The 16,175-nt window shown below is 41.0% G+C and overlaps 1 protein-coding gene across 1 annotated transcript; it reads right to left on the bottom strand.

Moving 5' to 3' along the window:
• Positions 1–10,561: 10,561 nt before the first annotated feature.
• Positions 10,562–14,884, bottom strand: LOC146805758 (zinc finger BED domain-containing protein 5-like). The gene is made up of 2 exons (XM_085623818.1): positions 13,552–14,884; positions 10,562–10,683 (listed from the first exon to the last, which is right to left on the bottom strand). Exons 1-2 carry the CDS (start codon positions 14,882–14,884, stop codon positions 10,562–10,564), a joined length of 1,455 nt encoding a protein of 484 aa, XP_085479944.1.
• Positions 14,885–16,175: the final 1,291 nt, after the last annotated feature.

The following is a 16,175-nucleotide window of genomic DNA, read 5'->3' as shown; positions in this document are numbered from 1 at the left end:
CCACCACCCACCTGGTCAGGCCAGCCACAATAACAAGAAAGTGAAGACAAAGGACAGGTCCAGGAAGTTGGAGACTCTAGGGAACTTCCTTCCTCTTCTAAAAAGTTGTAAAAAAAAATGGAAAATGACTCCTTGCTCAAAAAACTACAGCCAAATGACAACCTGAGGAGTCTTTTAGCAAAATTAACAAAATCATCATTATCGAGAAGGTTTTATGCTGCTCGAGAGATATTCTTTGCCAGATTGCAAAATCTGCGTGTTCGGCATCGCGATCTTTACAAAAAGTCATTATCGCGTGCGCGAATACGCATGTTGAGCGCGTGAAGAAGACAAAAAATGTAAGTCCGCGTTGTCTCGCTGTGCGGAGTTGCCAAAACTGCATGAGCTGAACACCTAGGGTTACCTACTAGCTGAAAAGGCCTATTTATTTAACAAACACTAAAAAACTGAAGTTCCACCCCTAAAACAACATTTTAAAATTAAATCCAAATGCCATCCATGCCATAAATGGTGCTTAAATTCAACAGACATCACAGAACCAGTTTTTATGCACACATGATGACTACCTCTGGGCCTACTGGCAGACTAGGCCACAAGCTTGGGACTGAAGCCTATGGCAAAAGCAAGCACATTGCCTAACTCCACAAAATGGCCGCCACACACATGGCCAGGCCACCCACAATAACAAGAAAGTGAGAAATGAATGCAGGCCTATGGCAAAAGCAGTGCACACAGCCAGGAAGGCTCCACAAAATGGCCGCTAGACACCCACAACAAAAAGAAATGGAAGACAAACAATGCAAGCCTATAGCAAAAGCACACTGCCTGTCTTCACAAAATGGCCACCACCCACATGGCCAAGCCACAACAACAACAAACATAAGCCAAAGGGAACAAAGAAAAGACATGCAGGCCTATGTTGAAAAAGCAGCACACTACAAAACTACCAACACAAAATGGTCCCAAGCCACATGGTCACTCACAGTCACAACAGGCCATGGGAAACTATGAACTCAAGCAGGCCTATATGACCAGACAAAGGAGGCCTACTAAACAACACAGCTTTAATACAAAAATGCTAAAACGTAAAGCAACAGGGCTACGAAGGTTGGAAAGTTACACAGCAAGCACACACACACATCCAACAAAGGTATTTCTTTATTAACACACAAACCCAAAAAGTGAAATACAACCCAACCACATTTAGCAATTCAATCCACTGCCATCCATGCCCTACATGATGTTTGAAATAAAATTAAAAAGACACCACAGAAACATACAACCATGGGTACCTCTGGGCCAACTGGCTGAAATTTCAAAGGCCCCTAATGAAACTACAGGCCACCCACAACAATACATTTTAAAAACAATGAAAATCCCCAAAATATGTAGGTACAAACAAGCCCCAATCAAACAAACAAGTACACCAATTCTCCAACTTACTTGTAAAATCTCAAATCCAAAAGTCCTCAAATCCAATCCAATGATATGATGCAGCAGAAAGACACAAACAGTGATCCTTCCAGCTCCAAATCCAAATGAAAGTAAACAGCACATGGACAAAGCACTGGGAGGAGCCTGTTGGACAGGAACAGGAAGTTGGATACTCAGGGGCACTTCTTTCCTCTTGAAAAAAAAGTAAAAAAAGAAAAAGGACTCCTTGCACAAAAAACTACAGCCAAATCACAATTTGAGGAGTTTTTTTTTAGCAAAATGATCATTTTCGAGAAGGTTTCATGATGCTCGAGACATATTCTTCACTAGATTGTAGTTTCTGCGTGTTCTGGATTGCGATCTTATTAAGACTGCCGCCGGAAGTCAGGTTGCACGTCCGAATGACGTGTTCGCGTTCGCACACTCTCACGGGATCGTACGGCGAGTTTCCAAATCTCGTGGTGCACGCGAACGGATAGAAAATCGATTTGGCGAATGCAGAATCACAGTAAGTCATTACCGCGTGCGCGAGAATGCATATTGAGCGCGCGAAGAAGAAAAACAGCTATGCTACATCGCAGATTGCGTAGTATACCGTAACTACGTGTTCTACGCGAACCGCGAAGTTACCAAAACTCCGCAAACTCTGTGAGCGGAGCGTAGTTCACTGCCCAGGGTTACTCTTGAGGCATTCTGCACTATTAATCCTTCTCAATTTTAAACAAACCATGTTAAAAGAAAAAACCTACCCTCACCATATACATGAACTTTTCATCAGCCTTATTGAACATGGATCACCATGTAAACATGCATGCAATTTCTTAATAGATGTACACCTTCAAGCCATCTTTCCCAAAATATAGATCTCTCTGCATCTATAAGTAAACTCAAAAGTCCCACCATATATATAGCTATGTGCAAGCACAAAAACCATATCTCACCATCTAAGTATATGCAAAGAGGTCATATAAGTTAAAAACCACATTGTCAAACACTTCCCAATACAAACAAGTATTACATCTTTCTAATTCATATACAGGCGGACAACATGTTCTCATCTTTTTTTTTCTCACTACACTGTTCCTGTTTTAAAAATAAAACATTTTGTCCTCATATCACCATAGCGTCTGTAATTCTTAGACCATCTTAACACTCTCTGCCCAACTCGTGGTCTGTTGCATGCGCTTACTTTAGACCTCCACTGCCCTGACCTCACCATGAGGGCCAACCCCAGGTGTAATGTCCTGGTGTAATCATAGGACAGTAATTCACCCCTCTGTACCTGACCCCCTCTTTCTCCTAGAGGCCCAGGTGATTCGCTTGAAACAGGCCACAACCGAGACAGTGGGAGGGAGGGGAAGCCGGCAGCTCAAGCTACTTAGGGAAGAAATAACACATTTATCGCTTGAATCGGCAAAGCTAATGTGGAGGTCCTCTGTGGCCCGCGACTGTTGTTGGGGGGATAAAAATGTTAAACTACTCCACTGGCTGGCCTCCCAACCTTTGGCGAACTGAATAGTCCTAGAGATTCGAAACCAACAAGGTCAAACCCATCGTACGCCTGCCGCTATCGCCCAAGCTTTTGCCAATTACTACTCCCAACACTACTAGGGGGATCAGTCCCGCCCAGTTCTATAAATACTCGCATCTCCGACACGCCTTAACCCCCTAAACACCTGCATGCACCACATTTCAAGAATGTAGCCCCCTAGAAGCCCAAATACTTATGGGTGACCTTGGGAAGGGAGGAGTATCTAAGATCTATCACTCACTGGTTAACAACTCCCCGACCTCCCTAGACCCCCCTTAGACGGAGGCATGGCTGGGCCCCCTGGAAGAGGAAGACTGGAGAGATGTCCTGATGGCCCTCATGCAATCACTATCTCAGCCAGACTTCGACTAGTCCAGCTGTACTACCTTCAGTGCACATACCTTACCCCTGCCTGCACCAAACAAGGTTCTTGGCCACCCCCGCATGTCCACGATGCAAAATGGAACCCATTTCGACCACATGGCCTGGGTCAGCACCCACCTCACCCTATGCTGGGCAACAATAGTATCCAGATTTAGCACTCCCCTGGGTTGGTAGGTCCCACTAAGTTCACTAGCTCTACTCCTTGGTGTCATGGATGGCTTAGATGGGACCCAGATGGATGACATTTTTCTAGGGACAGCTGCTATGGTGGCCAAGCGCGATATAGCAGCTGCATGGAAAGACCCTACCCCCTAGTATTGCTAAATGGTGCAGAGGGGTGGACTGGTGCACCACACTAGAAAAGCTTGTCTATGAGGCTACAGGCTCTCCTGCCAAGCACGGCCAAGTTTGGGGGAAGTGGCTGGGACTATTGATGTAACATGTGGGGGAGGGCGTTCAGGATTGAACTGGACTTGATCATGATTAATATTATTTCACACTGAGGCAAAGCCACCGAGATCTATGACAATATTTCATGCTCTAAATTTAAGATCTGTTTGTGCTGCTTTTGATATGCCTTAAAAAACAATAAAATAGGATTATAAAAAAAAATCCTGAGGGAAAAAACCTCCACCATCATCAAATCCTCCCAGTTAATTACTTCTGCCTGCCTTAGGGGGATACTCAGTCTGTCCTTTATGCACTCTAGAGTACCTGGGGAGTCCCAGATTGGTACATATTCTGAGTAGTACCCAATATTCTGCACCATTCTCAACCAATACCAGAGATTTAATGCTGTCTTTAATACCTTCAGCCGTACCTTTCTAAAGAATTTCGGGGCTCCGAACTTGTATAAGAATGCTACTGGTACAAACTTCCTGATTATCTCCTCCAAAAGTGTTCACCAGGTTGTGAAGTCTGGGTTCCCCAATAGCATTTCAAGATTTTTAAATTGGAATGCTATGCATTCTCCAACCTGCGCCTTAGCTTTTTCCATGTGAGTCTTACTCCACGGAAGACCCAGATAAAGCTTTTTATTTTCTCCTGAATCTTACAGATAGAATCCTTTGGGAACATGAAGGTAATGCAGTTAAATAAGTACCTCAATTTGGGTAGGATCGACAACTTGATGAGGTTGACCCGCCAATAAATGGTCAAAGGCAAGTTCTTCCATCTAGATAATAACATGTCCACCTCTTTAGCCACCCGCTTCAAATTATACAGTGGAATTTCATCCATCTGATTAACAATAAAAATCCCAAGATATGTTATCTCTGCACACACTCTCCCCCCAATCATGTATGTTCCAACACATTACCTCCGTCTTGGAGTTATTTGCCAAGAATCCAGACATGGCCACATATTCTTTTATCAGCTGCTCCACTCAAGGTATAGTTTGGGCGGGATCAGATGTGTATATTATCAAGTCATCTGAGTATAGCACTATCACACTGCTAGAAGGGAGTGTATAGAGAGGAACAATCTGGTCATATTTTCGTAAAGAGTGTGCTAGAGGTTCGATATAGAGATCGAACAAGAGGGGCGACAGGGGATACCACTGGCTCTTACCTCTTTGAATACTGAAACTCCTCCCAAAGATCCATTTAAAATGATTCTGGGCGAGGAATTTTCATAGAGCTTCTGAAGTATTGAGATGAAACCAGCGCTAAATCCCATCAAATCCAGTACCACCCAAGGGAATGCCCAACAGGCCCGGTTGAATGTTTTGGCTGTGTCAATTGTGATCACCGCTGCGGGAATCGATAGTGCCTATTAACAACTGCGTAAGTTATTGGATTTGTCTCTTCGGGACAAATCCCTTCTGATCTACTTGTATCAACTGAGGGGCTAACTTTGCCAGTTCCCCTGCCAAAATGCTAGGAACTATTTTATAATTGGCATTTAGCAGAGAAATTGAGCGGTACGAGTATGCCTACCTGGGATTCTTATCGGGTTTTAAATTCAAGACAATTGTAGCCTGTAATGATGACTCTTCCAAGTGAATATCAGAAGAAGTGAGTTTATTCATAAAGATACATCTGCACAAGAAGGGGCCCTGGAGCAACTGACACAAGACAGAATGCCAGAGAGAGAACACTCTTCTCTTGCTCCAATGACCTCATTACATTCTAAGCCAAAGGCTTAGGCAATACTCATTACCACACATCTCCCGTTTTATAAAAACATAAAATTAAGCAAAAGGAAATAACATATACATAAAGATCTTAAGTTCGAAAATATTCTAAAACACGAAAATTTCTAGTATACTAAAATATTCCATAAAACTTTACATCAGCGAGTTAAAGTAATTGAGTTACTACAAATTCAAATTAAAGCACAGACCACCACACCTTTCTTTAAAACTTTAACGAAGAACAAAATCATGTAATCTTTTTGTTCTCATGGAAACACGGTCACTCCTTCTAGGTAGAGGCAGTTTGTCTTTTAGTATATTTTTCAACTTTCTCTGAGACTGGAGAATTGCGAGGAACTAATGCCACGCGAGTGATGCCCCATCAGTTCCCATCAGAAAGTTTCACAGAGTTCTTTCTTATTTCACAAACTTGAACAGGATCTTTAAATTTTGATAATCCCAGCCTCCTATTTTCAATCTACAGGACTTCGTTGGAACCGAATTGTTTTGGCAGATCTTTCAAAATTGAACAAATTGGAGCTAGATTCAGCAGATTTGCACCAGCTAGTGACATCCCCAGGCTTTGGTAACATTTTCAAAACCCAAAAAGGACATAATTCAGTGACAGCTTCTCTACCCCTCATTAATTCAAAATGAGATTTCCCAGTGACCGAGTGTGGGGTGGTACGGTGTGACCGCACTAGTTCTTGTATGGATTTTGCAACATTTAAATTGCTCTTAATAGAAGCTTGAATACATTCAACTAACATGTTGTTGAAACGTTCAACTTTTCCATTAATCTCGGGATGGTAAACTGGTGTTCTTAAATGTTTAATGTTACAGTTCTCCAGAAAAGAAGACATTTCTGAGGACACAAATTGAACCCCGTTATCAGTGAGTAACTCCTCTGGAAGTCCCTCTGTAGAAAAAACTTTTTGAAAACATTCTAGCACTTTCTTGGTGGTAGGTTCAGAAACAGGTTCAACCTTAACCCACCTTGAAAGATGATCCACCATAACAATCAAGTATCTTACATTTTAAGGTTAGATTTAATATGGACCTAAAATATTAACACCAATGCATTGCCATGCTGTTTTTTGGACAAAGACTTACAGATTCTACTTGATGTTCAGTGTTAACACTTTATCACTTGACTTACATTTAACACAATTGGAAACAAAGTCTTCAATTTCTGAGTCCATACGTGGCCACCAGAATTTTTCTCTGACTTTCCTTTTTGTCAAGGTGGTGCCTAGATGACTGCTTTGTGCCAAGTTAATTAACTGTTGTCGACAAGAAAAGGGTACAACTAGTTTGTCACCACGGACTAGGATGTCACTTTCTAAGGATAACTCATCAGAAATCTTCCAAAATGGTTGCAACTCATTTTTCAAATGGCCAACCAGATTTCACTAACATAACCACTTCATTTAAAATGCAATCAGATTCAAGAGCTGTAATCCAGTCATTTTCAGAAAAAAATTAGCATCCCCTCTGTAAGCAATGAAACACTCTTCAATTTCTGCTTCCCATTCTTGATTTTCTGACTTTTCAATAGGAAGTCTGGAAAGTCAATCTGCATGGGAGTTTTATCCCCCTGGGATGTATTCCACAGTAAATGAAAATTCGAAAAGTTTTGCTGTAATTCTGGAGATTCTGGCTGTGGTTCGTTTTTTCCAGATAAAATATTCAGTAAAGGACAATGATCAGATTTCAGGATGAAATGTCTGTCCCATACATACGCTTTAAACTTCTCTCCACTCCACACACAGGCTAACAACACTTTTTCAATTACTGAATACTTGCGTTTGGCAGGTCTTAGAGTTTGGGAAGCAAAACCAATTGTGAATTCATGCCCTCTTTCAGTTTGAGTGAGAACAGCACCCAGGCCATACTCGCACACAGCAACTGTGATGACAGTGGATCTGTTCTCACAAAAAGATTGTAGGGCAGGGACTTTAACAATCCTCTCTTTGATGACTTTGAAAAAATGATCACAAGAGTCTGACCAACTGAACTCTGCATTTTTCTTCAAGAGAGGTCTGAAGCACTCAGTTAGGTTAGCAAAGTTTTTTAGCAATTTGGTGTAAAATTTGCAAAGCCCTAAAAATGTAAAGTAACTGCTCTTTGTTTTTTGGAGCGGGTGCATCCAAATGCTTTTCACAAGGCAAGGTTTGGGCTTTACACCTTGAGCTGAAAAGACATGACCCAAATATTCTATTTCATTTCTCGGCGTGGCTCCTCTGGATTCAAGTATACTTAACACATTGTTCACTACAACGTTATGTTCTGGTTCACTTTCTGTAAATACCAAAATGTCATCTTGAAATACTGCTACTTGGGGTATATAATGGAACATCTCTGACATCAATCTTTGAAAAACTGAAACAGCAGTAACTATGCCGAAGGGCATCCTGCAGAACTGAAAGGTTCCTTCTGGGGTGACGAAAGCAGTTAGATGACGAAAAGATTGGTCTAAAACAACTTGATGGTATGCTGACTTAAGATCTAATTTCGTGAACCAACATGAGTGACCAATATTGGTGATGAGGTCCTCTATTCTGGGGAGTGGAAAGTTATCAACCCAAATCACTTTGTTAACGCTTCTTAAGTCAACACACATTCTGAGTTCACCTGTCTTTTTCTTTGCAAGAACTATGGGAGATAACCATAGGGTGCCCTCCACCTTCTCAATGATGCCTTGTTTATATAAGTCCGTAAGCATGTCAGATAGTTATTTTCTAACACAAAGGTATGTTGCATAACTTATGCTTTACTGGAGTGACTTGTTGTTTAACTTTTATGGAAAAGACAAAATCGGGAATTCTTCCTAATTTATCTTGAAAAACGTTGTCAAATTTCTTCTCCCAATCAAATTCTGGAGTATGATTAATTGTATCATCTTGTAAATTATTAATGGAGACATTAACATTTGTAATTTTGACTTTTCAATAGTAACAGGATTACAAGAACCAGGTCTGATGACTAAATTGAACTCAGCTTGGTGAACTAAACCTAAAACATTAATGCCTTTGCGAGCAACATATACTTTTCCATTAATGGAGGATTCTAGAAATTTGATACTAGTTAAAAAATAACCAAGAAGATCCACTCTGCTACCCTCGAAAGCCACAGTTGTAACATCCAGAGGAAGCAGAGAATGTTTACTCCATGAATGTACATATTTCTGATAGTCTATGATCGTGATGCGAGCTCCGGTATCCACTAGAAGCTTGATGGAGACTCCATCAATCCAAACTTCAATTTCAGGATCTTCAACTGAAAAGGAATTCAATTCTTTCACAAATCTGACACCTAATCGCAATTTATTAGGAGAATCACAATTGTCCGTTTCTACTTCACAATTTTCACTGACTAGTGAACAAATAGTGCCTCAACCTGTACCTGCTAATTAATAAATATACCAAAGCCTCCAAAGGATCCCTATATTTGGCATTTATGGATTTATCCACAGCCTTTGATCTGGTGAACAGAGCGAGGCTGTGGATGATCCTGTTGGACCTAGGGATAGACCCCTGCTTGGTGCATTTCTTAGCGGAACTGCACCAAGATCTATACGCTGCAGTGAGGGTCTCCCATGAGGGAAAATGCACACGTCACTTTAAATCGGGCAGAGGGGTATGCCAAGGATGTATCCTGGCCCCCCTGCTCTTTACCCTATATATCAATAGACTAGATGTAATTTTAGGTATGGCCAGTTTGGACACTCCGAGTATAGGGAGCAGTACCCTACCTGCTCTTCTATACGCGGATGACGCTGTCCTTCTGGCCCGTACCCCGTTGGGTCTACAGAGACTATTGAACTCCTTCGGGGATTTTATGAGCTCATTGGACCTTGTGGTGAATAGTTCCAAATCGCATGTGATGTCCTTGGGTATTCAGAAAAATAAAGTAAAAAAATGTTACTGTAAAGGAGTGGAGGTCACTAGAGTTAAGGTATTTACCTACTTGGGGGTCATACTTGACGATAGATGTTCGTGGGCCCCCCAGCTTACTGCTAAAAAGAATAGTGTGGGTAGATCATCTTCCGCTATTTTAAGTTTTGCCCGACGTTTGGGTGGTAAACCATGTGACGCAGTCCTCGCCATCTATAGGGTGAAATGTTTAGCCATAGCTGTCTATGGTGCTGCTATCTGGGGGTATAAAAAAGCGGAGGGAGTCCAGATAGCAGAAAACAAATTTTTTCATTCACTCCTCTCCATCCCCCAATCATCCCCAACCTTCTCAATACACCAAGAATGGGGATGGGTTTTGTTTCTGACCATTTAAGTTTGGCCCCCCTTACATTTTGGTTGAAAACATGGTTGAATCCTGATCTTTCCCTCAATAGACTGATTTTAAAAGACTGTATTGGTCTAGAGAGAATGGCTGATATCCCTTGGTTCTTGTATATCAAGAAAATGTTTTATAAGCTAGGGCGTCCAGAGATTTACGAGAACCCAGAAACTATTATTAAGGGGGATATTGGCTGGGTTAAAGTTCAGTTTTTAAACTTAAGATCTCAAGAGCGGGAAGAAGAGGAGCTTACAAAAACATCGGTAAGGGCTCATTTTTTATTAATATCTTCTCCCCAGATTGAGCCCTACCTTAATCTGGTCAGGAATCACTATCATCATTGGTTGCTGACCAGATTTCGTTTCAACGTGATTCACCTTGTTTTAGGGAGCTTCCAGGGATGGAGTAAACCCGTAGATGCTGCTTTTTGCAATTGCGATGGTCACTCATTTCAAGACATTGCGCACTTTACCTTTTTTTGTAAATATCATGTTGAAAGTAGAAAGAAGTACATCATACCATTGTTGCGAGGGAGGGGTTTTTATCAAGTTAAACCTGCTTTGATGTATTTGCAATTATTAAATTCCCCTTGGATCATTTTTAACATTGCTAACTTCCTGGTTGTCGCAGCTCGGGCAAGGAAAAAACTTGATGTACAGCTTACTCTATGATCTTAGTGATATTTGTATTTGTCGGGATGAATTTTTTATAACGCTGCTATTATATTGTATTTATGTTTATTTAAAAATATGTAGCATTGTGATGTACTTTTGTGATTTTAATTAATCGATTAAAGTGGCTTTGACTTGAAATAGGGTTGTTAAATTTACCACCTCTACAGGCTTTTGAAAAATGACCCATTCTGTTGCATTTTTTACATTGTTGACCATGTCCAGGATAATATCTAAAAGAAGAAACATGGTTAGGTGAACCACACCTAAAACTGATTATTTTTCTTGAAGGAAAAGCTTTAACATTAGGTTTGATGGGAATTTTATTCTTTTTATGGTCCACAACAGGAATGGATTTGTTAACAACTGCTCCTGAAATACTTGTTTTATTGAGAGATTCTTCAAGGAATTTCACATCTTGATATGAACTCTCAATGCTTTTGGCTATGTCAACAGCTTTGTCTAAGGAGGGGTTTTTGCAGTAAGTAAACGTTCTTGAATCTTTTTAGAGCTACATCTAACAACAACTCGATCTCTAATCAATTGTGAGGTGGAATCTTCAAATTCACATGTGGACGCTAACACTTTCAGGGCAATGACATATGTATCAATGTTCTCGGAAGGCTTTTGTACCCTAGTAAAAAATTTGAATCTATGAACCACTAGATTTTTTGATTTAGCAAAATACTTATCGAGTTGAGCAATAGCAGCGTCCAATTCATCAATGTCTGAATCATCTGAGCCTTCATATTCAGGTAGATGATCAAAAATGGTTTGGCCCTCAACACCAAGATGATAATACATTAAACCTTTTTTTCTGTCAGGTTTGAACTTGGTTGCATCAATTGCCACTAGATAAGCTTTGAAAGAGCGAATCCACAAATTCTATTCTAATGGAGGCTCACCAGGATCTTGCATGAAAGGTGCAGGTGGAGATATGCTCTGCATATTGATAATAGAAATTTGGTTGAAAACAAATGAGATTCAATGAGTGCACAAGGCATAGAACAAGAAGAAAGCGTGCAAATCACTATAAAAAATAGAAACTCTTGGAGGATTGACTTGCACTTAATAAGAAAGTGTGCACATCACGGAATGGTAGACATGTACAAATGATGAAAAAGCGTGCAAATGGCTGAAAATTAGAATTTTTCTCAGTTTAGGAGTCCTAAAGTTAGGACTCCTAAGTTTACTACTACTAAACTGAGAAAAATCCTAATTTTAAGGCTTTCGGTATTCACAGAAGGCATTTAGGAGTCCTAAAGTTAGGAGTCCTAACTTTACTACTACTAAACTGAGAAAAATCCTAATTTTAAGACTTTCGGTATTCAGAGAAGGCATTTAGAAGTCCTAAAGTTAGGACTCCTAACTTCTGTGAATACCAAAATGAGTAAGTGCCTTCTGAGAAAACCAAAATGAGTAAGTGCCTTCTGTGAATACAAAAATGGTAGTAAGGTTAGGATTTTGTCTTAAGTTAGTTCTGTGAATCGGGCCCTTAAGCCTTTAGGAATTTCCCTCAGCTTGAATATTGATTTCTCCAAGAACTCATTAAGTATGCATGAACATCTATTCCTTAGGGGTTCATTCATGACATTCCTCTGCCCGACTTTTACGTCAATACTGGCATTCCTAGACACCTTCAAGGTATAAATTAGGGGTGGGCGGAATTTGCGGAATCGCGTTACACAAATCTCCGCGAAACTGTAAAAAATCTCAGCGAACACGCAGAAATTTCGCGAACGAGCGGAATTGCTTGTTCGCGATGCTTTTTTCCTGTTCACAATTGCTGTTTGCGTGCTGGGGGAGAAATATCTCGCGAACACGCATTTTGAGAACGCAAACAAGCAAATAATTTCGCGAAGTCGCGGAATGCAGAATTTTGGGCAATTTCGCGTTCTCTGCGGAACGCAAAATTACCCAAATTCCGCAAATTCCGCGAGCAGAACGGAATTTACCGCCCAGGCCTAGTATAAATATACCAGCACTAGCCCTGGCAAATTGCGGTTCCCGGAGGATTCGATCCAACCCAGACTACGCGGTTCGCCATGGCAAGTTCGGAAGGAGATCAAGATCCAGCCTGATGCACTGACCTGACGCTGCCATCCTCCTCGCAGAGAATCCAGCTCCAGTGCTCTATGACTTCCCTTGCGGGGGGTTAGACTATTGAGTCCAGAAAAGTGATTCCAACCTCTCTCATTCTAAGGCAGTGGTTCCCAAACTTTTTTGACCCGTGGCTCCCTTGACCTAATTGGCAGTTGGCCGTGGCTCCCCACCATTTTTTTCCGGGTGGGCGGGTGGGAGTGGGGTGGGAGGGGGATGTAAGCCCGACCTCGGGAGTACTTCCTGTTGTCTTCCTTAAATTAATTGGGATGCAATGAAGGTATTATAATCATATTTGTAACAAAATACAAAGATAACAGCTGTTTAATAAAAATTTGTTAAGTGTGAAGCGATACAAGATTAATAGCCAAATATGTTTCCATGCAACTTTTTTTAACCACACAATAGTTCAAAAATTTCTATATAATAACATATCTTTTCAATGGACAGGTAAAACAACAGAGTCTGAAATTTACCTTACAAATCCTAGTGAGATGGATGTGCTTGTTTTTCCTTACATAACTCCTGAAATCTTGGAGTTATTTTTGAGATCGCAACATGCATTTCTTTTTCAAGGTTAATTTTTGCCCTATATTTAGACTTTATCACTGCAACTGCTGAGAAACCAGCTTCACAAAGGTACGAAGTAGCAAAAGGGATCAAAACATGCAGGGCTCTCTTGCTTATCATTGGATATTCATCACCAGCTTGGCACCAGAACTCAAGCAGTGACTGAGACTGGAACCTTACTTTCAATGTTAAGTCACTTGAAACATCAATAAGCTGTTCTGCTTCCTCATTGCTGAAATGCTGAGGTATCTCAGCATTGAAGGGGTCTCTCACCCATTTTATTGGCTCCAATTCATCCTCTGGAAAATATTTATCAAGGTAAAAACGCAGTTGAGACAAATACAGAACAAAAACGGTGCTCAGTTCCGCCTTTAACGCCATCTCATTCTCCTGCAGAAACTGGTCCAATGAAGGAAAACATGCATAGTTACCTTTGCTTATACTACTTTTCCAAAGGATCACTTTCTTCTTAAAGCCTGAAACTTTGTCTGACAGTTGCAAGATGTTAGTATTATTGCCTTGCAAGGACTTGTTCAGTGCATTCAGTTTTTCAAATAGATCAGAAAGAAAAGCCATTTGTATTAGAAAGTCTGCATCAATCAACTTGTCAGCAAAACAATGTTCATCATCATGTAGATACGAGTATATTTCATTCCTCAGTTCATACACCCTAAGCAGGGAGTTACCTAGAGACAGCCACCGAGAACTGCTGTAGAACAAGAGACATGAGTGTTCCGCACCCATGTCCTCACACAGTTTAGCAAAAAATCTTGCTTTCAATGGTCTTGTTTTAATATAATTTACCACTCTGGTGACAATTTTCAGAATACCATGCAGTTCTTCACTGAGGTTTCCTGTTGCCAGTGCTTCTCTGTGAATTATGCAGTGTGTCCAAACAGCATTAGGAGCTTTAGATCGTATGCGAGCTTGAAGTCCTTGGTAGAATCCTGCCATGGAACGGCCCCCATCTGTACAAACTCCAACACATCTCTCCCAGTCAATTTGATTCTGTTGCATAAAATCATCCACAACCGCATACAAGTCTTGGCCTGTAGTTCCACCTTTGATTTCTTTACAGAACAACAAATCCTCAACAATTTGTTTTTCGTATAGAAACCTGACATAGCAAATAAGGTGGGTGTCTTTGTGGTTGTCTGTTGCCTCATCCAGCTGGAGTGCAAAGTCTTTGCCTCTTAGATTACAGATGAGCTGCTCGTTAATATCTTCAGCCATATCATTTATCCTCCGGCTGATAGTATTATTAGAAAGAGGCACTTTCAGCAGCTGTTTACCCGCATCATCGCCGAGCATGATTGTTAACATCTCAACAGCAGCAGGCAAAATCAGCTCTTCTGCAATTGTGTGGGGTTTTTTACTCTGTGCAACTAGATAGGCCACTTTATATGAAGACAGGAGGGCGTTACTATTAATTTTGGTTTGTTTTGAGAAAGTGGACTTTTGTAGTTTGGCTTCTGCAACTTTTCTTACAAAAAATTCCCTTGGCTTTCCGACCACATTTGGGTGAAGACTTTCAAGATGTCGCTTAAGTTTACTTGGAAGCATGGATTCCAGAGCCAAAACTTTCAAACAGATTGCACATTGAGAACGGTCCTCGTTATTAACCTGGACACACGTGAAACCATAATCCAAATACCTGTCATCGTACTTTCTGTACTTGGCCTTTCGTTTCCCGTCCTCTTTTTTGTCAGAAGAACCTGCAACTTCACTTTGCTCAGACGAACTTGACATTAGAAATCTCTTCATTGTCAATCAGAAAGATGGGAATCAGTTCCTCTCGTCTTAATTATTCGGATTGAGAAGAATATACAAAATACATAAAGAAAGGTCTTTCTATCTGTAAAGTCCCTGGTCGTCGTTTCTTTTCCTTTGCTGACGTATTTCCAGGTTTCTTCCAGGTCGCATCCACAGTCTCCACGGAATAATAAGCCTGAAGTACAAAACATCCAGGTAAGACAAGTAGAAGTAGAACTAAAGTTATTCTCTGCCTAATGATGGATCTATTATTTCTGTTATTTGTCAATAGTAGCCCATGATGATGGTGACCATTTGGACTTATTATTCTTATTGGCACCCCGCACAGACAGAAAGAGCATTCAGTTTTTAAACTAAATATAAGGTCAAATAAAATGGCAAATGGAAAGTTTTCTGCAATTTAGGGCAGCGGTTGCAACCAACACTAGAAAACATGAGCAACTCTGACTTAGTTCAAACAGTGCTGGATTCCTGGGTGGACCGGCTTTAGAACTGGTGGTGCCCAGTGCCACAATGTTTTTTGGTGCCCCCCCTCACAATGACCACCTCCGACACGGATACCCTCCCTACTACCCTTCAACAGTCTCCATAACCACTCTCTCTCAGATGCATTTAATACATTTTATAGCGTCACTCATAAAAGTGAAGGCAGGGCCGGCTCTAGGGAGGTGCGACCGGTGCCATCACACCGGGTGCTGACTTCACACAGGGGCATAAATGCACCTGCTGCCCCATTTCTGGCCTCTAGCAGTGTCCAGGCAGCAATTAAAATGTCAATAAAGCTACGGTGATTAATGTTCTCCCAGGCGAGATCAGAGTTTTGCCTAATAGAAGTTTTGACTCAAAGTTGTTATTCTTGGTTAGGTAGTGCAGAGGGTTGATATGCCTGCTGCACAGAACATTTACCATGCAGATCACCAAGCAAAATTCATTTTGCCAGTTCCATCATGATTCTACCATACACTCAAATGAGAGAGATATTTGTGGGTACTAAAAGCAGAGGTTAGTCTTGCCAAATCTTCTGCCCAACCTACATTTTACACCCGTATAACCAGCATTATTTTTACTGTAAAAACGGCGCACGTTAAAAATCTGACATAAAATGTAAGCCAAGCCAAGGCCTTCTTCTCTCTGAGAGAAGTCATTGGCTTGGCTTACATTTTATGTCAGATTTTTTACGTGCGTCGTTTTTACAGTAAAAATAATGCTGGTGAAATGCCGATCACAGTTTGGGAACCACGGCCTTAAAGGTGACAAAAGGGGCAAAAGGTGAAGGTGGCGA

This window comes from Triturus cristatus, chromosome 8 (assembly GCF_964204655.1).
Source record: "Triturus cristatus chromosome 8, aTriCri1.1, whole genome shotgun sequence".
NCBI lineage: Eukaryota > Metazoa > Chordata > Amphibia > Caudata > Salamandridae > Triturus > Triturus cristatus.
Note: the sequence above shows the minus strand (reverse complement) of the source record. Positions and strands in the feature narration are given on the sequence as shown.